Genomic DNA, 26,047 nt, shown 5'->3' on the forward strand with positions numbered 1-26,047 from the left:
CCAGTGTGGGAATCGAGGATGGGTTTCGGACCTGCTGCACCCCGGCTTGGCGACTCTTAGCGCCCCAGCAGTTGCGGGGGTGACTGCTGCCATGTTCATCAGCTCCAAGTTCTATAGGTTCGTACACATTTGCGCCTGTTATTGCCTTTGTGAGATTCACTGACCACTGTTGAACCGCAGCGTCCTGCCCCTCCCCCCAGCATCCCTCCTCTGTGGTCCATTACACGCGTTTCCATAACGTGGGCCGCGGGGTCCGAAAACGCTGCATATTGTGGGAGTGAGAAAGGTCGCCTGTCCTCTCCAGAGAACAGCAACTGATGGTGACAGGGGTCGTGATTGCGGTCGACATGGTTCCCTTCCCCACGTGAGAACGGACAACAGGGGGACGCAACAGCAATGCGAGCATATTGTCGCACACCGGGATGGAGTGCATGACATACACGCACTCACACGTTGTCTGAACCGCTCGTCCCATAGGGGGTCGCGGGGAGGCGGAGCCTAACCCGGATGGAGGGGACACACCCAGGATGAGACGCCAATCCGTCGCAAGGCACCCCAAGTGGGACTCGAACCCCAGACCCACCGGAGAGCAGGACTCGGTCCAACCCGCTGCGCCACCGCACCCCCCTGCATGATATATCATATTCCAAAATGACACCGAACACAGACACTGAGCATGAAGGGATCCGGGTGCGAGAGAATCCCTGTGCGTTGCCAGTAACAGATTGACTTGCAGATTTTCGCACAGAAAATGCGAACAAATCGTGGGCTGCATGCTAATGACTTCTTTCTTTAGAAAGGTTATGGATTGACTGTTTGAATAATGAAGTCATTATCTCGTACGCCGAATTAACACTATAGCAAACAGATGGTTCCGTAAATCACGGCACCCATTTTTTTCCCTCTTTTTTCCCTCCCCCTACCTTCCTTATGAGCATACGTTCATAAATCCCAATTCTCACAGCTGAGACGTCCCCAAACATTTGTTCCTGGAAACGGTTTCGCAAACAAACAGTAATGTGATTTGTTCAAGCAGAGCTGCTAACCTGCGCAGCCTGACGGGCGCCTGTGTGTCTGCTCATAACCGTAACAGCATGCTTTTCACCAATGGTTATTAACCGGTGTGTTAGATACACTGCACTCAACTCCCTGCAGCCCAGTAAAACACTGTATGGAATTTCGAGTCACCAGTTCACTCCGAATACGTCTTTGGATTGTGGGAGGAAACCAGAGCATACTCACTGAACAGCCTTGGAGGACTGTGACCGGAACTTGGTGAACTCCCCGGGAGCCGTCCACTCGGAGCCCAGCTGGAAAGGAGACAGAGATGCCGAATCACACATCAACCAGCAGGGGGCAGTAGGGAGCACAGTGGTTAAGGACTCATTCAAATGTTGCATGAGGCCCCGCAGCTGTATCCTTTGGCAAGGCACTTATGATTGACTAGTTAAAAAGCAAAACTGTGAGTGACAGGCTAGCAGAAAAGTCACAGTAATAACAATCATAATAATAATAATAATAGCAGTGGAGGTGGAGTGACACGGTCGCACCCCAACATATGTGGCAAAATCTCTCAACCGGTGTCCCGCAGGGCTCAGTACTGGGTCCTCTGCTCTTCTCGATCTACACCTCCTCCCTCGGCCCTGTCATTGCCTCCCATGGACTCGGATACCACTGCTACGCTGATGATATCCAGCTCTTCCTCTCCTTTCCACCTGGAGCATCAGACATTTCTGCGTGCATTGCTGCCTGCATGTCGGGCATCTCTACATAGATGTTTGATGACCACCTACAGCTCAACCTCTCCAAAACAGAGATCATACACCTCCCAGCTGGCCTGTCTTTCTGTCATGATCTCTCGATCAAACTGCACAACTCACTCATTTTGCTTACCTTCTCGGCTAAGAGTCTGGGAGTGATGACTGACCGAAGTCTATCTTTCTCTCAGCACATCGAAGCCACAACCCGGACCCGCAGATGGATCCTGCATAACATCCCCAGAATCCATCCTTACCTCACAACAACTCTACCCAACTACTTTCTCAGGCCACGGTGACATCCCGTCCGGACTACTGCAACTCTCTCGTGTCTGGCTTTCCCGCTACTTCCATCAAACCTCTACAGCCGATACAGAACGCTGCTGCCCGAGTTGTGTTTGACTCGCCGAAAGGTTCGCATGTATCTCCCCTACTTGTTTCTCTGCAGTGGCTTCCCGTAGCTGCCCGGATCAAATTTAAGACCCTGGTTATGGCCTACGAGTGCATCAGTAGAACTGCACCCAACTATCTACAAGACTTGATCATTCACTACATGCCAACCAGACGGCTACGCTCTTCCACATCTGCCCGATTGGTGGTCCCACGCATGAAAGGTAAAGCACAAAGGTTCTCAGTTCTGGCTCCGTTATGGTGGCATGACCTCCCACCTCACTCACAACTGCTCTCTCTCTACGTTCCAGAAGGTCTGAAAACTCATCTTTTCCGAACTCACTTCGCCCATGATCTCTCAAGCTCATGCATGGTGTCAATGTTCGGGCACCGTAACTTCATGATCATCACCAGACAAGCCTTTACACAGTCGCTCCGGCATTGTATGTGAATGTTTGTGTACCTTATTAAAAAAACATTTGTAGGAAGGCTATCAGGATTCATCTATCCTGCATTTTATGCACCTACTCGTGCGATGAACATCGGTGCATCAAGTGGAAAGAAAACTACGTTTACTTAAGAATCACGCCTGCAGCTATGTCTCTTTCTCTTAATGTAATGCACAAATTGTATTTTTGCTGAGATGTACGTCACTTTGGAGAAAAGCGTCTGCTAAATGAATAAATGTAAAATAGAGTTTTTGGCTCATGAAGCCAGTATGTTGAGGATTAACTGTGAGTGGAAGGTAAATGCAGAAGACCGTTCTTGGCCCCTCGCCCCAAACAGCCGACCGCCATCGATGGCGTGCAAGGCAACGGGCTTCGAACCGCCAACATACTGGAATCGTTTCACGCAGATTGTTCCAGAAGCCATCTGGCAGGCCGAGATATTAGTCACGGCACCGTAGACTCGGCCCGTGGGGTTCGGACAGGTGTCGGGCTCTCGCTCTATTCAGGGTAACGCAGCAGGTGCCGCGGTCGACAGTTCAGAGCTCAGCCGTCCTGCTGCTCCTCTCGGACCCCTTTGATAAGGTATCCATGTGGGCAAAATGTAATTTCCAGCCTGCAGAGCCAGGTGTGTGTGGGACCGCGCGCCGGCCCCCACGGCCCCGGCAGCACCACCTCGTCTCGCTTTGATGAGAGGTGCGGGAATGGGTGAGAATGTAGGAGCAGCTGTGACCCCGGCCTGCCCGCGGCGCTCGGCGCACTCATGACGCACTCACACTGGCACAATAAGTGCTCAAACACTGATCCCAAACCAGCGGTTTGACACGCGTGAGCTCTTGAGGAAACCCTGTCTGATTGCTGCTGTCAATCATCACTCGTCACGCTTAAGTGGATCGGTGAGGGGGCGGGGCCGGGGCCAGAAAGGCTTTGCCGTTTTTTCCCTATAATTTATCTTCCTTTTTATTTCCTGTTAAAATTAGTCCCACTAATCGGTTCTGTTATTTAAAGCAAATTGCAGTATTTGAATTGCACAGATTTACCCATTTACCCAAGTGGGTCATTTTACTGGGTAAGAATTCAGGGTAACTTGCCAGCTTCCTACACCCAAAACTTCCCAGAACATTGACAGTCTCGACCAATCACAGCAACCGATTATGGTAAGTCCAATATTCACACTGAAAGAACACACACACATTTTTCAGAACCGCTTGTCCCTTACGGGGTCACGGGGAACCGGAGCCTACCCGGCAACACAGGGCGTAAGGCCGGAGGGGGAGGGGACACACCCAGGACGGGACGCCAGTCCGTCGCAAGGCACCCCAAGTGGGACTCGAACCCCAGACCCACCGGACAGCAGGACTGCGGTCCAACCCACTGCGCCACCGCACCCCCACTGAAAGAACACATTTAGTACTATTATCAGTCGGTGTAGCTGACACTTCTCTCCAAAAAAGTGTCAACACCACCACAACAGTTCTTACCACGTTGAGCTGTTGATGATTATTGACAAATTTTACAGCTGGACGATTTTAGCTGCAATATTTTAAGGTAAATCACTTTATCAGGTTACCATGGCAACAAACCCACGATTTGTGATTTCGGTTAGACTCCTCAACTGCTGCGCCAACCGCTGCCCCCGAAACAAGTTTAACGTTCTGCTAACATGACCTGGCACAACCGTCCAACGGCAGGTTCGGGTTCAAATTCCAACCCACGGCAGCAGAGCATCCAACCTTCAGTCACAGAGCGGTAAAGCACGTGAGCACACATTTTTACCGCGCGCTTCAGTTTGACCTGCAAAAGTGTGTGAAGAAGCGCAGCCTGTTGTGTGGAATCGTCTTCGGCTGCAAAAGAGACGTAACAATAACCACCTGCATCAGAGCAGCAGCTTAATTCAGAGTTTTTTTTTTTTCTTTTTACCACGGTCTGTTTGTTTCCGCGGTTTTACTACCGCGTGCCATCTGTTGAGTAACGGAAACCAAATTGGAAACATCAATATTAGTGCTGTTCTACACTGACTCTATAAAATTTAGCAACTGCGCAGAATATGGAAAGAGGGGATGAAAAAGTGAAAATGTGTCGCTGCGCTCTTGAGTACAGGAGCACTTTCACACTCCCAACCCTCCAGCTTGGGGCTTCTTTAATACGGTAACTACTTGATGTTCACTGGACAGACAAACGGTATATTTTTCCAGCTCTATAGTGTCATCAAAAATCACTGGCAATTCTAATGTAATATTACTATTATCATTACTATATTATTATATAGTACTATTATTATTTATATACTGTACAATAATAATTACAAGTCATCTGTGCCTGACTGCTGGAATAAAGTGACAGTCCAGTGCATCGCAATCCTATTTTTTCAAATATATTTCTATAATTTTATATGCATATATTTAAAAAACTGGGGAGATTTAAAAAATCTTTAAAAAATTGACTGGTTTCAAAATTTGAGGTCATTTAGATGTAAAACCATAAATAGTAACATAAGAAATGTTTTATTGTAAATGCAGATTTGGTGAGTAAGCGTTGCGAAAGACCGCACCACCTTCCGACGAGACATGTCCATTTCGCTCCGTTTTTCAAATTATGCCGCGTTTTGTTAAAAAAAAATATTTATTTACATATATCAAGATTATGTTAGAATTACTTTAAAATTCATGTATATGATTCATTGGAATGAATATCCATTTGCATGACCAGACTCCCCTCCGCCCATCAGTCTGGTCACGTGAGACTGGACTGGACTGTCTGCGCAGACCGATACGGCAACCTTGACAGACAAGTGCAGGATGCGGTCGGCTTGAATTAGAGAATTGATTATGACCGTGGTATAAATACTTCTCTGGGCCCCACCGAGCTCTGCATTGTCAGACTCGGCGCTTATGTTCTTCAAAGAAGAGCTCTGGACATATTCGGGGTCACTGACTGACAGCGGCAAGGACGACCGCTGCACTTTCTCTGCTCTCGCTGCTCTTTGTATGTCCTGCGAACCGAACGCATGTGGAACATGTCATTTGTGCTCCTTTTCTACACCCTCACAGCTGTGTTTCCAATCCCAGATGCGGGGATTAAAGCCAGGCCTGCGTTCAGTTGCCCGCAAACGAGACCGTAAGTGTGACCGTGTGCGTGACCGTGAGCGTGCTTGACCTCGATGACCTTAGCAGGGGGGTCCATAAGACCATCCTTCCTCCTCCTCCTTTAATCCGCAACTCGGGCACGTGTCTCCAGCTGACCTATGACCTCTGGAACCGCAAGGGTCAAGCCCAGGTGATGCTGACTGACCCCCCCAACCTGAACTGGAGAACAAACCCACAGTAAATGTTGACACGAGTGACCTGAGGGCCTAATGAACATCTGCTCTGAGCACATGGCGCCAGTCCGTAGCAGTTACCACAGCAGTTACCACAGTCCTTCGAATGGCAGGAAATCTTTAAATTTTATACAATATCTGTCACGCCTGCAGCTGTACGACCCTCCTCCGCACCTGCAGGCGATTAGGGCGCGCAAGTGTACAGGAGGCAACTCGACCAGAGCCGAACGCGGAACCTCACTTCGAGCAACCACAACGAGAGCCTCGCACCCCGTGCTTCTTTTCTTGTTTGCCTCTTCGTAACCCGTATTCCGCTTTTCCCCAGTAACGACTCCCTGGCTCCCTGACCTCCGCACCGTCCTTGGCTTCGATCTATTGGACTCCCCTCATTTACAGATGAACGCAAATTGCCGGAGCCTCGCCTGTCCCGACCGCTCTTTCGGCTGTCCCGTAAAAATAACTGAGTCCGCCGTGTTCGAGATGACAATATCGCACATTAATATCAATATCTGGAGCTGCAGTGCTGCACCGAACCCTAAAAAGGCTTAAATAACTATGTTGTACAACAACAAACGGTACGGGGGGGTATTGAACAAAGCAGCACTTTTTTCTAAGGAAAACTTTTACAAATTCTCCTGAGACACTGACACACACACACACACACACACACACACACACACACACACAGAACTGGTCACAAGGCTCTTGTCACAGTGACACCTTCAGGTCCTGCTGTGTTATCATGTGTCAAAGTGGCTCCTTTCTGTCTCTCTCTCTCCCCCCGTTCCTCTCTTCTTTCGACATTTACATTTATTATCGGACACTTTTCTCCAAAGCGACACGTGACGTGAGGTTTATACACTAAGCCACTTACAGTGATTTACCCATTTATACAGCTGGGTAATTTTTACTCTATTACTTCAAGCTAAGTACCTTGATTAAGGGTTTAACAGGAGTGAGATTCAAACCCAAGTCCTCAGATAGCAAGGTGATGGCTCTAACCGCTATGCCGCCCGCTGTCTGTTGCACACATCAGACCAGAGGTGCACAGTAATGTATTACATTGAGTTCATTACTTGCACTTAAGTCAATTTCTGGGAAAAGAACTGTACTTGTCAGTAATTTTTGGCATCAAAAATTACAAAAAAAATTGCCTAACTTTGTCCTTTTGAGTACATTTGTTAAAAAAAAAAAAAAAAAAAGTAATTTTACTCCATTACACTTGTCACCCTCTTCTCATGACTTTTGTATTTTTTGCATTAAATGTTTTAACTCAAACCAGAAACTCAGCAGCAACACCTCCTAAAAGTCAGCGATGTTCGGGGGAGTCCATCGACCAATCAGAGTTCGCTGCTCACTTTTGTCCCGCCTTACCTGACAACCCAGCTCATTCAGAGCAGCTCATGTTCTGCTAGAACTGAGGGTAAAAAAAAAAAAAAACACAAGCACGTGGTCTGAAATAACTACAGCCAGGGCTGCGCTTCCTGCGCGAATCTGAGCCCTTGACTTCTTTTTACACACGCTTCCTGTACTTATATACAATAACTGTACCTGCTAATATCATGCTAAATTAATTAATGTCAATATGAACGTTAAAGCATGTAAATATATGCCAAGTTTTTGCAGTCTGACAAAAACAAAACTCTCCCATCTGGTCAAAATAGAACGAGAAAAAGAGCGGTAATGCGTGAGCGGAGCCATGCCTCCAACCGGCAGGAAACGAACGCGTTCCCCAGGGCGGCGAGGAAAAGCTTTGCTGGGGAGGCCTCGACCGCAGGCCCACATGAGCCACGCATTAGTGCATTAGTGCTATTATGTCACTGAACGGGGCGCTTAGCGGGAGCGCGTCGGGTTCATCTGGTCCAAGCTCTGCAACGGAAGGCGCTTTAGCGGGATGAGCCGGGGCCAGCAGACATCCGACAGCCAATCCCAGCTCACTGCTGAATGCGCAGCTTAGATCTCCACTCCGATCGCCTTCCCCGGCAGAGGTGCGGGCCAAGAGTGTTCAAAGACCCCGCTGGGTCAATTAATGAAATAAGACTTTAGGCCTCAAACCCCGTTCCATAACTTACTGCGTCCTGATTCATTCATATTGATCCATGTATCCCTTATCAACAGCTGCTTGTCCAGTGAAGGGTTGAGCTGGACCAGAGCCTATCCTGGAAGTATAGGGTGTGAGGCAGGGTACACCCTGGATGGAACACTAGTCCATCACAGGGAAGTCACTCACACACACTAAAGGCAATCTAGAGTCTCCAGTCCACCTTAAGCACATCTTAGGACTATGGGAGGAAACCAGAGCACCTGGAGGAAACCCACACAGACCCGGGAAGAACGTGCAAGCCACACACACAGAGCCAGATTCAAAACCGTGTTCGAACCCACCACTCAGGAGCAGCGCCCACCCGTTCATTTTCATTTAGAGATAATTGAAAGGTGACCTTAGAAAGCGATTAAAAGGTTACACTCCGCTTTGTCAGAACATTTAGTTTCGGGAACGGACTCCTCAGATCCGGCCACCTAATTGCATAACAAAGGTTCCTGGTACGAGATAATCGGCTTCGTCTTGGCGTTCGCAACACATCGACTCACGACCGCGAACCTGCGCGGTGCCCAGCTGGCTCATCAATCCGTTTTTAGATTTCACTTCCATAACATCTGGCGAGCTGCGATGCGCAAGTCGTATAAAACTAATTTTTTACCGTACTCCTTTTTAACACCAAATAAAGTGTAATTACCATGTTGCCGTGTGATGGAGCGGTAAGTAATGTGGGCGAGGACAGAGGAAGGTCAAGGGAGCGTCTGAGTCCATTACATAGGCTGTGACTTTGCTTTGGGTTAAAGACAGTTGCCTCCTTTATTATAATTATTATTATTACTATTATTATTCAACATCCACCCTCCATGTCCACATAGTGTCAATGAGACGGCGGTTGACTGAAGCTCTCTGCACCCTGTTGGCTGTATGTTTGAACAGCTGGATATCGTTCCTGCAGTTGTTCGGGTCACCAGAGCACAACATCAACACGGCCCCCCTGGGACTCGAACCCACAACCTTTTGTTCCGTCATTATTCCCCAGTCGCTGTGCAACCTGCTGCCATTCAGTGTGATCCCAGATTGTTTCGTATAGTTCTGACCGCTAGAACTCGCCGAGCGCTTTCGGACCCCAGACCCTTTACCCGTCCCACGTAGACCAGCATCCGGGCGTTGAGGGGGTTGTCGTCAGGGCTCAGCCAGAACTCGGAGTTGTCGTCGGAGGCGATGGCGAACTGGAAGTCTCCTGTGGGTGGGTGCGAGGAACACGGTCAGGGGCGGGGGAGGTGTGGTGGGGCAGGGAAGGAGAGCGAGCGGCCTCTCTCACTCCTCACACACCGACAAAGGGGGCGGGACAGATGGAAAGCGCCCGGGTCTCCCACAGGTGAGCAGCTGCTGCTGTGTCGAGTGGGGCTGCGAGGTCAGTGTGTGTGTGTGTGTGTGTGTGTGTGTGTGTGTGTGCGTGTGTGTGTGCGTGCGTGCGTGTTTGTTTTCGAGTGCCACTGTGGGCCTCGCTTCATGTCTCTGCATATAAATCTGTTTGGATGTGTATGATTGTGAATGTCAGCATGAGCCAGTCTGTGTCGGCGCATTTAAATTTGTGTGTGTGTGTGTGAGCGTGTGTTTGTGAGTCACTGTCGGTGTGTGCACATTACTTCAGTCAGAAATTCATGAGCCTTCGTTTATCTAAATGACACGCACCGTCTTTGTACGGGTGGAGGAAGCCGAAGATCCTCAGGCCGTAGTTCTTCCACTTGGGTGCCACGGCCAGCTTCTTCAGCGTCGTCCTCGTCTGGAACCGCAGGCAGCGACATATTTACATTTTTTTTTTTTTTTCCAAATTCATTGAGCACTTTTTCCCCCAAACCCACTTACACTATTAAGCTGTTCACACCGACTTACCTGTGTGCTTTAAATACAAGGTGTCAATTCTAACCGCTACGCCACCTGCTGCTCGCACATAGGATCGCGAGTGCGCGCGCGCGCACGCGCACACACACACACACACACACACACACACACACACACACACACACACATCCGAATGGCGCCCTGCCTACGTACATGAGGGTAGAGCGGGAAGTGGAGGTTCTTTCTGAGCTGATCCACCGAGGCGCCGCACCAGTCTTCGAACACGTGCAGGTTGGCCTGGCCTTTGTACTGGGGAGTGAACACGGATGAGAGAGAGAAAGGGGGGAGACTTAATGGAAAACTGACAACATAAGAGAGGGTCACCAGGTATAAATGGTCATTAGACACAACCGCAGAACTCCATTATGCTCCAGCTGGAGTTGGAGAGTCTCTATGTGTGTATCATGGTGAAAGAATGGCCACAAGGTGATGCTCTCCATGTCCCCAGAGTGTCCCCAGAGTGTCCCCAGAGTGTCCCCAGGGATCCAGTGTCTCCAAAGCACTGAAATAACTCTGCTGCAACTGCTTCATCCTCCTGAGGTTCTGCAGGACAACGTACGTCCTCTAGAATGGACAAAAATGAATGGCGGGGTGTCCGTGTGGGGCGGTCATAGCGACGTATCGTCCCACTCCTTCCCCAAACGTGAGAGGCGAGCAGCACTTTCCACCACTAGGAGTTCCCAGCTTAACAATAAGCAAACAGGACGCGCTGTCAGCACCTTTCAAAGGGACGTGTGCGTCCCTCCCGTTTTTGGGTCTTTGGTACCAGGTCCACCTGGACAAAGCTGAACTTCATGCTGATTCGGGTTCTGCACCCGGGACCCGCACCCTTCTGCCCGGGTTGCGCCACGAGTTCCGAGGGCCACGTCCTCCCCTCACCTTTTACCTTCATTTACCCGACTCCTTCATCCAAGGTGACATATGGTATTATGGAGGCTTTACCCTGATTTACCATGATTTATTTACACAGCAGGGTAATTTTCAGTGTATAAATTCTGGGCAAATACATGGCTCATGGGCACAATGGCAATAGCAGGATTCTAACCAGGAAGCTCCTAATTCCAAGGTGACAGAATACAGTCCCACAAGGCCCGGTCAGAGTGGGCAGATCTCGATCTGCCGCGACTCTGTAAATATAAATGTACACCATGCTTTTAATAGAGATTTACTGCGGTTTTTAATTACAGCCCTTTATTCCTCGACAGTTTTTAAAGTGAAACCAAAACAAGATCCGGCTTCCCGACATCTTTGCACCGTCGGCCGCCATTTACGCCATTAAATAATCACTCTCTTTACTCCCGGAGCTCTTTATTCTCTTCGGCTCCGTCCTCACAGAGGATTTTCCGTCTTAATCTTTTTATTCCACAGCTGCTGTGCCGTTACTCTGCTTTACACATCTGCAGAATGCAAGCTAAAAGGGCTATAAACCCTTAATCAGTAGATGTGGTAAATGGAAACTGCGGTTTGGGGCACTTGGTTCCTGCACCTCGCCTTCCCACCACACATCGACCGGCGTGCACTTAGCACAGCTGCGGCCACGGGTTCGAGACCCCGTGAGCGCATAGTTCCATGACATAACGAACCCGACGGGAACCAATAGGAATTGAGGACCTAGGTCACCCGGGAGCATCGGTGTTGCGTCAGCCGTTCTGCACCCCTCCTCCACGTTATTATGGTCTCTATGGAAACCCGCGCTCCGTTTCTCCGCTTGATGGGCGGCACATCAGCACCACGACTTTTATTGCGTTACGCAGCAAACTGCTGGCAGATTTACCCTGGTGAGCACCTCCACTAATGAGTCCCCTGACTCCACAACAGCAAAACCCCAAAAGCTCTCCTGTCAACCACCCCTCATCACACGGAGCCTCTCGGTCCAGCTCACTGCGGGCAAGCGGGGGGCGCAGTGGTTAAAGCTCTTCCCTTACACTCAAAGGAGCCGGGTTTCAATCCCATCTTCTGCCGTATTGCCCTCGATCAAGGTACTTACCGTGAAGTGATACAGTAAAAATGACCCCGCTGTATAAATGGGTAAAACACGATTTGTATCGTTCCACCGTAAGTTGCTTTGGAGAAAAGCATCAGCTAAACAAATAAGTACCTAACATACGTTACGGATGAAAAGAGGAACAGGAAGTCACTCGCTCCTCCGTCCTGTCCACTGTCTCCCTGATCTCAAGCAACAAGTTTCGCAAAGCCAAATAAAGCAGCGACCCCCCCGGAGGAGAACCCTGCTTCTGTTAACCGACAGACAGAACTGCTGAGCTGCCAGGGACTCGTCTCCCCGGGTTCAGAGGTCATGACTTCAGTGCTCCTTCAGCTGCTCAGATGCTGCAGAAGCAGAGAACATGTTCAGTGTTCACAGCAGGGCTGGACTGGAAAAAGCTCTGGGTATTTTCTTCTCTCAAAAAGAAGGCAAACCATAATGCTCACCTTGAATCATGGTAAAAACTGACTAGTTTCCAACACGAATGACTTCAGCACATCACAAACACATTTACATATAGTCGGATATATTCTGAAATATACCTTCGCCAGCCACTTTATTAGGTACAACTAGCTGCGTGCAGGACCCTCCATTGCCTCCAGAACAGCGTGAGTTCAGCAACAAAGTGTTGAACACAATCCGCAGGGTTCTTGCTCCATGCTGGCTTGACAGCTCGCACTCCTTCTACAGATTTTCCATTTTTTTCATTCTGCTGACACTGCATTCAACCTCATCCCAAAGATACTCTACTGGAGTGAGAGGCGGGGACTGTGCAGGCCGCTAGAGATAAGTAAAGGTATGGCCATGTTTCTCAAACCATCCTGAGATGTGTGCTGTTTGACTTGGCACATTATCCTGCTAGGTGTCAATTTCAGAAAGGCCACACTGGCCAAGAAGGGATGCACTTGGTCAATAACAATTGTACGCTGTGGTATTCAAACAATGCTCAACTGATATTAAAAAAACACATAATGAGTGCCAAAGAAGAATCCCCACAGCATTACACTGTCACCACCAGTGTGTCCTATCCAGGTGTATCCAACAAAGTTGCCAGTGAGTGTATATTTAGTGACAAACAATGAAACAGAATAACGGGATTTTATGGTGTTACTTAGCAGCCCAGATAGTTTGGCACAATGGTGCAGAGACAACCAGGATGTGAAAGCTGAACTGTTTGAAACTCCTCGGTTAGTCTCATCCAGCAGAACTCGCATTAGGACCCAATCCAGGGAGCATAAAGGGAATGCTGGGTACACTTGATTCCTGTACTTTGGGGCCATTGATGACAGGTGGAACCACTGAGGAGGGATCTAATGGCTGTGGAGCAGCACATCAGCCTTGTGTTTGAGGTTTATTTCCTCTGATATTCAGTCCTCCATATTATTTCTCCTTGTATCAGCGGTATAATTTAAATCAGGGAACAACCACATTCTGTTTCACTTCCACAAACAGTATTTTGTGTGCTTTCATACAGCTTTTTCGCTGTAAATGTAAATATGCGTGTTGAAACACCTTGCAACTGTTGACGGAAATGAAATGCAGCGCGCCAATTCCATACCAGACAAATTTCATACAATGCTTCACTCAGTTGTTTGGTTTTTGTTCTATTTTCATCAACATTCTGCATTTCCACACATTAAATTGTCACCATTCAAAAAAATGTCACAGTGAAAAGCAAATTATCCATAAACCGTATTTTTATACATGTGACTGACCGAAGCAAGGAAAACGTCCATAGACACGGGCACTGTGTACATTACCTCCATGGCACCGTCACCTATGATGTAAAATAAGAGAAACTGTTTCCTGCTGAAGTGGGGTTTGTGCATTCTCCTCGTCTCCGATTTTCTCTGGGAAGAAAAGTGATTTTCCCCTAAATGGTGACATTCACACCAAATTGACACTATAAATCGGAGAAGGGCGCCAACTAAACACCGAATAGAAACAGCAGGAATTATTATTAAGGATAATTCTATTCTCTCAGTGTTGCTGGTCTCCAGGTACACTTATTTGTTTATTTGTCTTGTTTACTTTGCCCTTCATGTTCCGACAGCCGAAAGGTTTAATTCTTTGTCTTTATAATAAGTAGCTGAGCTGCAAAGATCGATCTGCCATTCGGCTCATTAATCAACAAGAAAGGGCTCCAAAATTAGTTTAAAAAAAAAAAAATCTAAACCTTCAAAAAGATTTCATTTACAGTGACGTGGCATCGACAGTCGCACCCACGCGCACAGGTACAAGCGCCCGGCGACCGCTTTTTGCGCCGCGTCACCGTCAAGATGAGCGCTGCATTTTAACGGCTGGAAACATCTGTGCGACTAACATGCGAGACGCACTCACGGCAAAGGCCCGCTGCGTGTGGATAATGGGCTTGAGCGCTCGGCGCGGGAGGGGGCGAGCGAGAGGCGGCGAGCGGGAGTAATTTAATGTAAAACAATATAAGGGAGAGGCACTCGGTGATTTATCAAGTGCAAAAATTGGTTAAAGAGACGCAGCCATGAGAAGAGGCTCGGACTGCAGGGAACGGGCTGGAGAGGGTTCCTCGAAAAAACACTGGAACGGTACGAGAGAGGGCGAGCGAGGGAGAGAGAGGGGGAGAGAGAGCAGGAGGAAGAGTCTGTTTGTGTGTCTGTCTCCATCTGTCAGAAAGCACTCCAGGCTGCCCTATCTCTCGCTCCACCGGTCCCACCAGACTCGAACCTATATATAGCTGCCGGCTGCATTAATTGCAGGCCGAGTGGCGGGCGGGGCCGGCCTCCCCCCGGCGCTGGCTGTAGGAGGAGCACGCGGTGCATTAACAGGCCCCGCTGGGAGACAGCTGGGTTTGCCACGCTGCCCCGCACCGCCCCCTGCCAGAGATCCAGACGACACCTGGCAAAATGGCGATGGAAATCGCGAGCGTCGCCTCCGGCTGCCGCTCGGGAGGAGCGTCAACAATCGCGTCACGTCACGCCGCCAAGTAAGCCCTCCTCCCGCTCGGGCGGCTGGCGGCGAACGTAACCGAACCCGGTAGCGACGGGATCGAGGCCGAGCGGAGCCGCGTGAGCCGTCGAGCACTTTGCAGCGGCTCTGCAATCGCGGCCGTATGCGCGCGCAGCCACGCGAACGCACGACGACTGCAGGGTGACGCACTTCTCCCGCGGCTCTGGTGCGCGGCGAAGCCAAAAACACCCTGTGTGCAGCTGATAGATGGCGCCACAACAGATGACCCCGCGGAGATGGTCCCATTAGGGGTGCCGCGCCCGGGTCCCGAGCCGATACGACGCGTAACGGCATTCAGCAGCCGGATGGGACGCTCCCATAAATCACGTGCGGAAAACAAAGGTCGCCCCTGGAGCGGGAGCGGGGCTCCGATGCGCGCCTTGCTCTCGCGGACGAGACGGCGAGGAGGAGCGACTGACCCTGATGAGAACAGCGACGGGGCGCCAGGAAGAGCGAGGAGGAAAGTTACACAAAGTTGCGGTTGAAGGCGCGGAGGGAAGGAAAACGGCTCCTGCGGGATGGGTCGTAAAGAACATGGGAGTGGTCCTGATGCACAGAGCTCCGGTCGAGGCGGTTGCCCCTGGAAACGCGTCTTTTGCCGAAGCGACGCCCCCAACCACACACCTCTGTCCGTCGCTCCCATAAATGGCAGCCGGGGATCAGCTGGGAGCAGAGGACCCCCGCGATGCAGACAGGAGGTCATGGATCAAAGTCACATTAGAATTTTTTTTCCACACTCTCACTTTTGCTTCCTCTGTGTGTGTGTGTGTGTGTTTGTCCCACAAACCGTTTTCATGAACTACTCAGTAAAAACACCTTCCTGCAAAAGAGCTCAGGATCTACACTGGTCCAGATAAAGAGCGCCGTGCATCTCGTCGGTGTGAGGGGCAGCGGTGTGTTAAAAGCCCTCGCCTCCGGCTCGTACCCGCGCCAAAGCTAATTAGCGGCGGGAAGCAACGGGCCGACCAGCGGTTTGCCAAATGGGCCGTTATTCCCGGGCGGCGCCGTTTGGCAGCGACGACGACCCGCTTTGGAACCGTGGACCGCGATTTGGCAGCGCTGCCCCGGCTCCCTGGGAACAGGAGCGCTCTGTGTGGACACCTGGCACCTGAGAGCTCCGCTGCCAAACATGGGGACGCAGGAGAGCGAGCGACACCACGGGCAGCGTCGGCAGCGTCAGCAGGCAAACGGAAGGCGACGAGGACAAGGAGAAGTTCCACTTCGTGATGCTCCGGAGGCGACCGGCAGCCCTGAGCGACCTTGAACGACCCTGACCGGTGACCACACACCAGTTTTCAGGGTCACCGACAAGCACTTCCACACACTTACTCACAGCGGCCAGCAGGTGGTACAGTGGTGAGAGCTGCTGCCTTTGGATTTGAAGGACTGGGGTTTGATCCCCACCTCCTGCTGTACTACTCTAGATCAGGGCACTTACCCTGAACTGATACAGTAAAGATTACCCTGCTGTATAAACGGGTAAATCAGTGTAAGTAGCTTAACGCTAAGTCTCTTTGGAGAAAACGGATAGGATTCTGGAAACGATGTAAACGGGCACCCAAGACACAAGTCGAATCCTAAATCGGGACGTGAACTCGGTTCCCTGTGGGGGCTGTTATCAACTCCTGCAAAGTTCCCGCAACCTCGCTGCCTTACTGTTTTCCCTCGCAGCGGACCCCTAGGTGTCCTTCGAAGGGGTTGGGGATGGCGGGGGGGGGTCGCGCCCGTGAGACCAGCCTAATCCATCAGCAGCGCGATCATTTGGAAAAAGTCAAACAAGCTCGGTGCAGCCCCGATCAATAATTCATCCCGGCCATTTCACATCTGTGTTTCGGCTCGACCTTTCGGTGCCATGACGCTCGACTTCGCAGCGCTCTCTGTCCCCCGAAGGCGGAGCCACCGAAACACGCAAACGGAGTCGGAGCGGGAACACGGGGACTTAGCGCTAATCTACTTACACCGATTCGCCCATTTACACAGCGCAGTAAATTTTACTGCATCGGTGCAGGGAAAGTACCTTGGTCAAGGGTACTGCAACACAAGGCAGGACTCCGAAACGCAGGATTTGACCAACAACACCACCTGCTATTCATATAACTATAAAACCTCTAATTCTATATGTTCATATTCATATATACACACAATTTCAGAACCGCATGTCCCATACGGGGTCGCGGGAAACCGGAGCCAACCCGGTAACACAGGGCGTAAGGCCAGAGGGGGAGGGGACACACCCAGGACGGGACACCAGTCCGTCGCAAGGCATCCCAAGCGGGACTCGAACCCCAGACCCACCGGAGAGCAGGACTGTGGTCCAACCCACTGCGCCACCGCGCCCCCGCGCCCCCCTATTCATATACACACACACACACACACACATTTTCAGAACCGCTTGTCCCATACGAGGTCGCGGTGAACCGGAGCCTACCCGGTGACACAGGGCGTAAGGCCGGAGGGGACATACCCAGGACGGGACGCCAGTCCATCGCAAGGCACCCCAAGCGGGACTCGAACCCCAGACCCACCGGAGAGCAGGACTGTGGTCCAACCCACTGCGCCACCGCGCCCCCCTATTCATATACATATATACATAAAATTTTACATCTAAAACATTACGATTTCAACTTTTTTCCGCCCAGCTCCAGGGTGCGAACGTGATTTAAAAAGCCGTGTTTGTGAACCCACTGTGTCTTCATTTGCTTTATTTACTGACGCTGCCCTTCAGCGTCCCCAGAGCCGGGGGCAAATCCAACGGTACAGCGTGTCAATGCGCTGCCCTTCCACGCCACCTGTTCCTGCTGGGACCCTGGTGTGTGTTTCTGTGTTCCTGTGTTTGTGTGTGTGTGAGGATGCAGCACAGCACTGCGGGGGGGGGTCTCGCCGTCCTCGCAAATGTAAATAAGGGGGACGCGACCCTTATGCAAATGAGAACGGTGCAAAGATGTAGAACTCTGTCCCTGACAGCTGCTGTCAGCGGAACCCGATTTGACCGATTAGGTGTCACGGCGGTCAACAAGTGCTGCACAACCCCACTCCCCCGGCACTCACCTTGGCTAAATGAAAGCACCAGAGGAATGTCTTCTTTGGGAAACTCTGATTGCTGACGGTTCAATCGCGCCACATGTGGAACATGAGCCAAACACATATTTATTGTTGTTAAACCCTGTGGACGCCTCACCTCCGGTTTCCATGGCAACCTTGTATGCTTCAGCCTTAGGAACTTCCTCATCTCGGTGAGGTTCCGAGGCTCCTCTCCGAGGCCATCGGATTCGTCCTCCTGGGGGACACAGAGAGGACGGTTTAGCTCACAGAGACGGTCCGAGGACCGAGGCTCAAGAGAGCAGGAACCGCAGAACGGCCACGATAATCTCAATGTTCACACCATCACCTCATTAGCTCAGCGCCTCTCCACGTTCATCGAAGGCCTCGCACAACTTTTTAGTGCTTCCTTCTGGTGCACGTAGTGTGTTTTGCCCTCCGGACGTCTCTTTCCGCGTTACGGGGTGTGTCGGTGTGTACAAACGTATTACATTAATAGACGAGTGCGTGACTGTATGGATTTGAACCAATTGGAGCAGCTTCATCCTCCAAAATCGGATCTTCTCAGGCCTCCGGTGTCTGCCAGCTCTTCTCGCGACACAATCCATGCGGATAAGTGAAGGGATCAGTTATGAATTATGTATTCATAATTCGCTGTAATGCACATGCTGAGGCCACTGGGGTCACGCTGGGGTCGCAGACGAGTTTGGCGGGGACATTCAAGTACCCTCCTGTCCGTCTGTAACCCAGCGTTCGATTCCGCCTCTGGAACCCCAAGTGGGCTTATTTAGGACATTTATTAACGATACAAAAGAAATAATGAGACCAACGCAGAGGGCCGTAAACCAGGAGCTTAAGTAGAATCCCTGGTCCACAGTTCTATGACCGCACCCGACCCTCACCACCAAATAAGGTGCGGCCAATAATCCCGCAGGTGGGCCTGGGCGCGCTCCCCCCACGTCGGGTCAATCTGCCATCGGTTCGATGAGTTTGGGCCAATCGCTCCTCCGAGGAGCCCACAGACGCGTCCCGGGTACGAGGATGCGCAGCTCAGTCCTTAAGCGATCCAGTCTGCTTTAGAACAGAGGCAAAAAGTGCAGGGAGACTCTGAAAGGGCTCTCGGCGGCTGCAAAGGAAATGATTTTGTCGGGTAAAAGCGGCAGTCGGGACGATGCGAGGAGAGAAGCGGTGGGATGAGAAAGAAGAAAGACGGGAGAATAAAACCCCCGGAGAGGGAAACTTTCACTGCCTTCAAGTTCTAAGTGCGTGTCGCTAATCATAAAGTGTAAAAGTGACGGCTGAATTGACTCCCTTTACCTGTCACGCGGGACATGAAAGCCGCAGACACCTTGCAGACGATAAGAATGGAAATGCGGCGCGAGCGGGAAGGATAATAAGGAAATAACCGTATCAGTCGCCCGCGGTGCTCGTTCCGCGCTCTCCCAGCAAGGCTGACGCTCGCGCCCAAACATTAACCGCATATTAAATATTCGGCCTTGTAAAGATTACAAGGTTAAGAAATTAGGGTTGTTTTAGAGGAAGGCCGTTTCTGACAACGCGTCTTTGAAGACGAGAGCTATGGAAATCGGGCGCATTTCCCGCAGAACCGCAACGATACGTTCTGGAAGGTTCCACATGGGGTCGAGAGGAACGCATCAGCTGAACCGGGTCATTTTTACCGTGTTTACCGATTCAGGGTAAGCACCTTCATCGATGGTACTGCGGCTGGAGGTGGAATTCGAACCGGGGACCGTCGGCTTGTAAGGCGCCAGCTCTAATCACTACGCCACCTGCTGCACCAACGCTACTGACGTCATGTGCTGTTAAGGGACAGCGCATGGAATGGCCTCGTCGTCATCGAGAAATCGGCCTCCGGGGGCCCGACAGCGGAGCCCGTTCACTCCGTCAGGAGTGCCATTGTCCCCAGCGCTTCTCCAGGGCGCTCCCGGACATCTTCCTTCTTCTGGCTGCGGCGCTGGGGACGAGAGACACGCAGCTCATGTGTTGTCCTTCTCTGTCTGGGGCACTTGTCGTTTCCTCTAGCTGTGTGCGTGCGTGTGTGTGTACGTGCACACGCTTCCAGATGTCTGCAAACCGAAGGAAGAGCCGACAGCTCTGCGGTCACATCTAGCGAGGGTACAAATCGCCGTACTTGTCGTACGCAGGAAGTCGGAACATTGACTAGCAGCAAAGAGGAGCGTGAGGCCAAGTGCCGGTGGTGCCGGTGGTGCCGGAGGACGATCACGTGGACGGTTTTGGTGCTAATGGCGGCGTTTGGGTGATCTGCTCAGCTGGAGGCTCCCACCATGAGCCCCCGGGCATTTAAACACACGTAGTTTCGCGAACATCGCTCTAGAAATAGCTCTATAAACGTGCAAACGACAGAACTTGTTTACGCACTGGCTCCTTATGCTGGAAACAGCTGAGTTATGAATTTTTCAACACACATGTGCCAATTTATTTATTTATTTTTCATTTAATTTCCTTCATTTTTTGTATCGCCTAAAACGTGCCTGTAGCGGCGGAGGTGTAAACTCAGGTGTCGGGAAGGAGCACCGAACAGAAAAGGAGGGCAGAGCCGCCGTAATCCAACTCACGTCCACGGTGTTTACAGCGTTTACAGCTCATGTCATGTGCAGTAAAAAGATGTCGAACACTGTGCTTGTTTACAAGATTAAGAAACGGGAGTTTGCGAAAATGTATTTTTCTGCATTTTGCGAAGCTTTTATGTCAACGTTTTTTCGTTGTAACGAAGCTCACAGTTAGCAAAAACATTGACATAAAAGCCCTTGATAACAGAGTGCTTTTCATTTATTATGGCTATAGACCAGACTTTTACAGCATCTAAATTTTGGGAGATCAACCTTTTATTCACCTCGAGGTAAATGTGACTTTGGAGTTGTGAACAAAATTAATTATGAACATAATCGTTCATAATTCAGTTTACGTTTGTGTGGTAAATAACCTGTGTCCCATCCAGGGTGTCTCCTACTCAAGCTTTGTGCTTTGCCCTTTGAGAGCAGGCTCTGGACTACCACGACCCTGACCTGCACAAGTGATTAAGGATTAAGGAGTAAAAAGTGTATTAAATATACTATAAACAATTCCAGCTCCTGCACAACAGTCCTTCTGAAGACACATTTCTGCAAGTAAATAAACTAAATGTCCAAATGACGTTCGGAAATATGTAGCTGGCTGCGCCGGTCAACAGGATGGAGCGTCGGCCAAGTCAATCACACCAGTCTGGAGGTTCAAAACAAGCTCCTTTGGTGCTCGGGAACAGCGGCGAACTTCATACGCGTATGCTGCCAAGTCAAACGTTGCCGTGGCAACCCCTGTTAACAGGCAGCCCTTCAGCATTAGCCAGCAGCACCAAAAACTGCCCCGTTACAAGGCAGCGAACGTTAAAAACCTTTCACTTCCCCAAAAATACCGAGCGTGCCCGGTGATTGTGAGCCCCGGCTAAACAGGCGCTGCAATCCCAGAATGCCTTTCAAAAGTCAACAGCTCTCCAGGCAGTACTCCGGCCACCCATTGTTGCCAAAGGTCTGCTGTGACCTTTATGTTTTCCGACATGCAGAAATGACCGTGTGGATTAATAACTGCGATGAAGAACACTTTGAACTGCGACCGCAATAACGTGGGGGGTGTTGACTCAGTCAGAGCCAAGCAGTGCAATACGTGCGGAATCGTAAAAACCGCGGCTGCAAATTGGTTAAAAACCGGACTGGATTTGCTTCACAGCAGCTGGTGGCGGCCAGCAGAGGGTTTACAGCCTGTATTGGCACTTATGGTAAGTATACGCACTGAAAATCCCATCTCACATTTTGCAGTCTGCTCGGCCGCTTGACGGCCTCAGTGAAATACAAGTCCTTGCCCGTGATGAGACTTGAACTTGAATAACCTTTGCGAAATACCAAAGGAGCCACGATATGCAAACTGCTTTTCTGATTGGTGCACCGAACAGTAAGATGTTCATATTCATTGAGAAAGACTCGCAGGCACAGAAATTCCTTATTTCAAAAGAGATGTCAGACGGTGACAGTCACCCTGAGTAAGAAACATGGGGAGTAAATCCCTGCAGCTGTCAAGAGCCCATATTAAATTTGGCACCTTCTGCACCTACAGTACATCCTGGTGGCTACAGTATCTGATGGCTGAACCACAGAGAATAGGAAGTTCTTTTAGGTAGAACACGAGGCACCTAGGGGTTGGCCGTCACCTTCTAGAAGACCTACCACCCTTCTACAGACTGTCCATCACAAAACACTGGGACTGATCGACTGTGAACCACAAATCATTGGGATTGGTCAACTGTGATCCACAAATGATTAGGATTGGTCATCATTGCTTTACATATCACTGCAATTGGTCAATTTTTCACCAGAATTTGCTGAGATTGGTCAACTGTGCACCACAGATCATTGTCATCGGTCCGTTGTGCTGAAGGAAGAACGCCAGGCTCCTGGGGATCAGCAAGTATCTTCTAGAGCTCCCAATACCTTACAATCATGCTTTAAAGACAAGTCTGACACAGTTATGTGAGATAGACAGCACAGAAAAAGCACATTTTTTGAACACCATACAGCTACTCCGGCGATTTTCCCGCGAGAAACCCTCGCTGCACAAAAAATGTAAGGTGGCTGAAAGCTGCGCATTAGAAAACCGCAGCCACACGCATTGATCTTCATCCGGAGAACAAGGGCAGCTGTGTTCGAGGGGCGCGCCCAATCATGAGTCCCATTTGCGGCGAGGTGGCGGGATGGCCCCTCATTACAGCCCCTGTGGTGAAAATGATGAATGAGGGGTCTGCGAGGACCTCCGGGGCGCTCCGCCGCCACGCACGGAAACACTTTCTCTTCCGTTGCATCAGAAAAGAGAAGTTGATGGTGGAGCCAGGAGACACTCGTGTGACCCACTGTCAGGCATCGGGCGCCTGCTCCCCGGGACGTGTCACAGAGACGCCGGAAAGGCGGAACCGTGAATGACGCGCCGGTGGAACAAAACATCGTCCCCCGATCACGGCCGTGGGGCGCGACGAGCGTCGGACAGACAGAAGGTGACCGGACGCAACTCACTGTAGGTACCAGAGGACCACAAACCACAACTCAGCTCGTGAGCATGTACTCTTCCCGGAGCGGCCGGGCAGCAATGGCTCATCGGTGCCGACAGTCGCTCCGCGTTCAGCTCACGTGAGCTCAGCTGGTGGCTTCAACAAGATGCCAAATGAGACCTTCTGCCTCCTCTTTATGGTACAGAGGGGTTCCGTCATTTTTTCAGTCATTTTGTGGAGCCAACTTGTCACAGATATGTGCAGAGCTCTTATTAGCCCTGCTAAGAGGCCTTAGCCTAGCAGTGATACTCTTAGCTCTCATGGTGAGGTCTAAAGGTGATCCTCAACCAAGTTTCCACATATGAACCCAAGATTCCCATATTTCAGCCGCTAGTATTCATAACGGGTTCAGGTAAACTACAAGAGGTCGTGAAGCTGGAAGGTCAGCTGGGGGAGAATGTTGTTGAGCATCATGGGTACCAGTTATCTCAGCCACTGCTCAACTGACCCCGTAGAGGACCCCAAAGAGGGACATCTGAGCCTCCCTGCATGGGAGACATCACAACGTTTGCACACTGGTTCGTTCTGGTCTTTTCCCATGCTCTCCAGAAGCTCTTCTTCATCCGCCCATCTCAGTTCCTTGTGCTTTTATTGCTAAGAGTGGAGTGGTTAGCTATTGATTTTTCCAGCTTAAATTTAATTTACGCAGCTGGGTATTTTCACCATATCAACCCAGGGTAAGCAGCTTAAGAAAGGGGTACTGCGGTACAAGTGAGGCTCAAACCAGCAGCCTTCCGGTTACGAAGTCGGAGCCTGATCCGCTGCGCAACTGGCTGCTAAGAGATCAGTGACCTTTGAGTGTGACCCACCTCCAACTTAATGCACAAAGGAGCACACGCTTAAAAGCACCAGGTTATGGACAAGAAGGAACTAACAACCCAGATGGAACGTGACACGGGGAAGCAGCTGGGGACAAAGCGTAGGAATTTCAACGAGGTCATTAATTCTCCTTGTTAAATCTACACACGGTGAGGTGAAGGCTCCGGTCTGGGCCTCCTTCTTCAAGTCATGTGTCGAGAAGCAGACCGAACTGGTTCACGTCACGATTCCTCTATGCTGTCAATAATAACAACATTGAAATAAATAATAAATTCTTATTACTCCTGCCTCTGCACGCCATGAAGCAAAAATTATCACTTTATATGCAGTATAACTTGGGTTAAACTGTAGAAACTGCACGCATTTAGGCAAACTGGTATGTTTACAAGGCAGCACAGTGGCACAGTGGGTAGCGCTGGTGCCTCATGGCTCCTCGGCTGCGAGTTTGGACCTCAGTTTGAATCCAGCTCAGTCTGTGTGTAGTTTGCATTTTCTTCCCATCTCTGTGTGGGTTTCGTGTGTGTGGGTGTGTGATTGCCTTATGACGTACTGATCCAGGGCGTACCGTGCCCCATGCCCTCTACTTCCAGGTCAGATCACCGCGACCCTGCACTGGACAATCTGGCCACAAAAGTAAACTGCGTCGCTCGCAATGTGACTCCAACCGTAATTTCGTCGTGCTCCATCGCTCCCATCAGCCAGCACCCACAGCAACCTAATGGAAGCCTGGGCCACTGGTGCGCCTGGAGCGCTCTTTGACAGGCCTCTCTCCAGCGTTCGTAGCCGGGGTCGTGCGATGGTCGTGGTCAAGAGGAGGCCAACCTTTTGTGTTCAGTAAGAGAGCGAAACAAATTCACAGAGACGTTAAGAGTGTCTTACGGCGGTGGGCTCTCGCTGTGGCCACTTCCTTGATAGCCTGTGTGTGCGTGTGTGTGTGTGGATTCGTGTTTTTATTTTCATGTAGGTTCGGGGACATTTTCTTCACAACGGATAAGGACAGTAAACCCCCAAAAATGAAGGCTGAGCAGAACTTATGAAACATTGATTTTTATGATTTTTCTCATTAATTTGTTTGTTCGTTTTCTTATTCTTTTTGTTCATTTCTCTGACATGTTACTCCACGGGGCCTTACAGTGTGAGGTTTGTACACTAAGCTTCTTACACCGATTTACCCATTTCAACAGCAGGGTAATTTTTACTGTATCAATTCAGGGCACATACCTTGATCAAGGGCACTACAGCAGGAGGTGGGATTCAAACTCAGAGCCTTCAGATTGCCGGTGCGTTAACCACTACACCGCTGGCTCATTCAGCTCCCGAAAACTGATCAAAGCGCAAACCGCAAAAGCTCAAAAACGCCGTAAATTTCGGAGTTTCGATGGGGTGGAATCATTTATGCATTAAAGACGGATTCCTAGAGAGACAGGAAAACAAAGGCGCATGTGAAGGTGTGTGCGAGCGTGCGTGTGTGCGAGAGAGGTCTCAGAAGGACACTGTGCAGAACAATCGGTGCAGCAATGGAAAAGAGGCTCACAAACGATGAGCAAAAAAGTATTATTAAAAGCCACCACGCCGTCCCTCCTTCTGCACCGCGGTAATCGCAGTGCACACGCCGCATGTCCTACGTCGCTACTAACAGGAAGGAGAAAAGGAAGAGCGCAGCCGTGGTAAACAACAAATCACAGCTATTAGGTCCCGGATGCTTCTCTCGTATTTATCTGGCAACTCAAGGCCGCGTCCCGAGCGCATCCCGGTACGAGTGGCGAGACCCCGCGGCTCTCGGGCCCAGAACGGCGCTGGCGGAACGTGCCGGAGAGGACGGCCGCACAGATAATTACGAGAAACACAGAATTTCACGTGGAACCGCACGATGAGGAAAGAAAGGGGAAAAAAAGCACTGTAAAAGGCTCCGAGGGCAGTCTTTTGTTAAGAGCACAAGCAGGAGCTGCAAAGCGAGTTGATTATTTCACTCCCAGCGCGGGGAAGTCAATATTTTTCCGATGGCTTTTCACTCTTAAATCCCTCATATTGCAATCTGTCTTTTGAAGGAGCGACACCGTCCAACGGCAGCAATTTGGAGCTTTTCTTCAGTCTGATTTATGATGCTCCCCTGATAAATTCTTCATAGGCCCTGCAGACCGGTATCCTTGCATTTGTTACATAACGACAGGTCTTCATTTGCATGAGCTTTCTCAATATGCCAGAGCCTTGCAACAAAAACAAATAATGCGTAAAGCGGGGGAAAAAAAAAC

General features: G+C 50.4%; 1 protein-coding gene across 2 annotated transcripts in view; it reads right to left on the reverse strand.

Annotated features, from left to right (window-relative positions):
• The window catches only part of b4galnt4a (beta-1,4-N-acetyl-galactosaminyl transferase 4a), a 97,652-nt gene that overhangs the window by 24,730 nt on the left and 46,875 nt on the right, over positions 1–26,047 (reverse strand). For both annotated transcript variants that reach the window (XM_029251824.1, XM_029251823.1), the window contains 5 exons: positions 18,003–18,101; positions 10,012–10,107; positions 9,649–9,739; positions 9,093–9,193; positions 1,243–1,310 (listed from right to left, as the gene is read on the reverse strand). In XM_029251824.1, the coding sequence (XP_029107657.1) occupies positions 1,243–1,310; positions 9,093–9,193; positions 9,649–9,739; positions 10,012–10,107; positions 18,003–18,101 (455 nt within the window). The remainder of the gene's footprint in view (positions 1–1,242; positions 1,311–9,092; positions 9,194–9,648; positions 9,740–10,011; positions 10,108–18,002; positions 18,102–26,047) is intronic.

This window comes from Scleropages formosus, chromosome 5, assembly GCF_900964775.1.
Source record: "Scleropages formosus chromosome 5, fSclFor1.1, whole genome shotgun sequence".
Classification (NCBI taxonomy): domain Eukaryota; kingdom Metazoa; phylum Chordata; class Actinopteri; order Osteoglossiformes; family Osteoglossidae; genus Scleropages; species Scleropages formosus.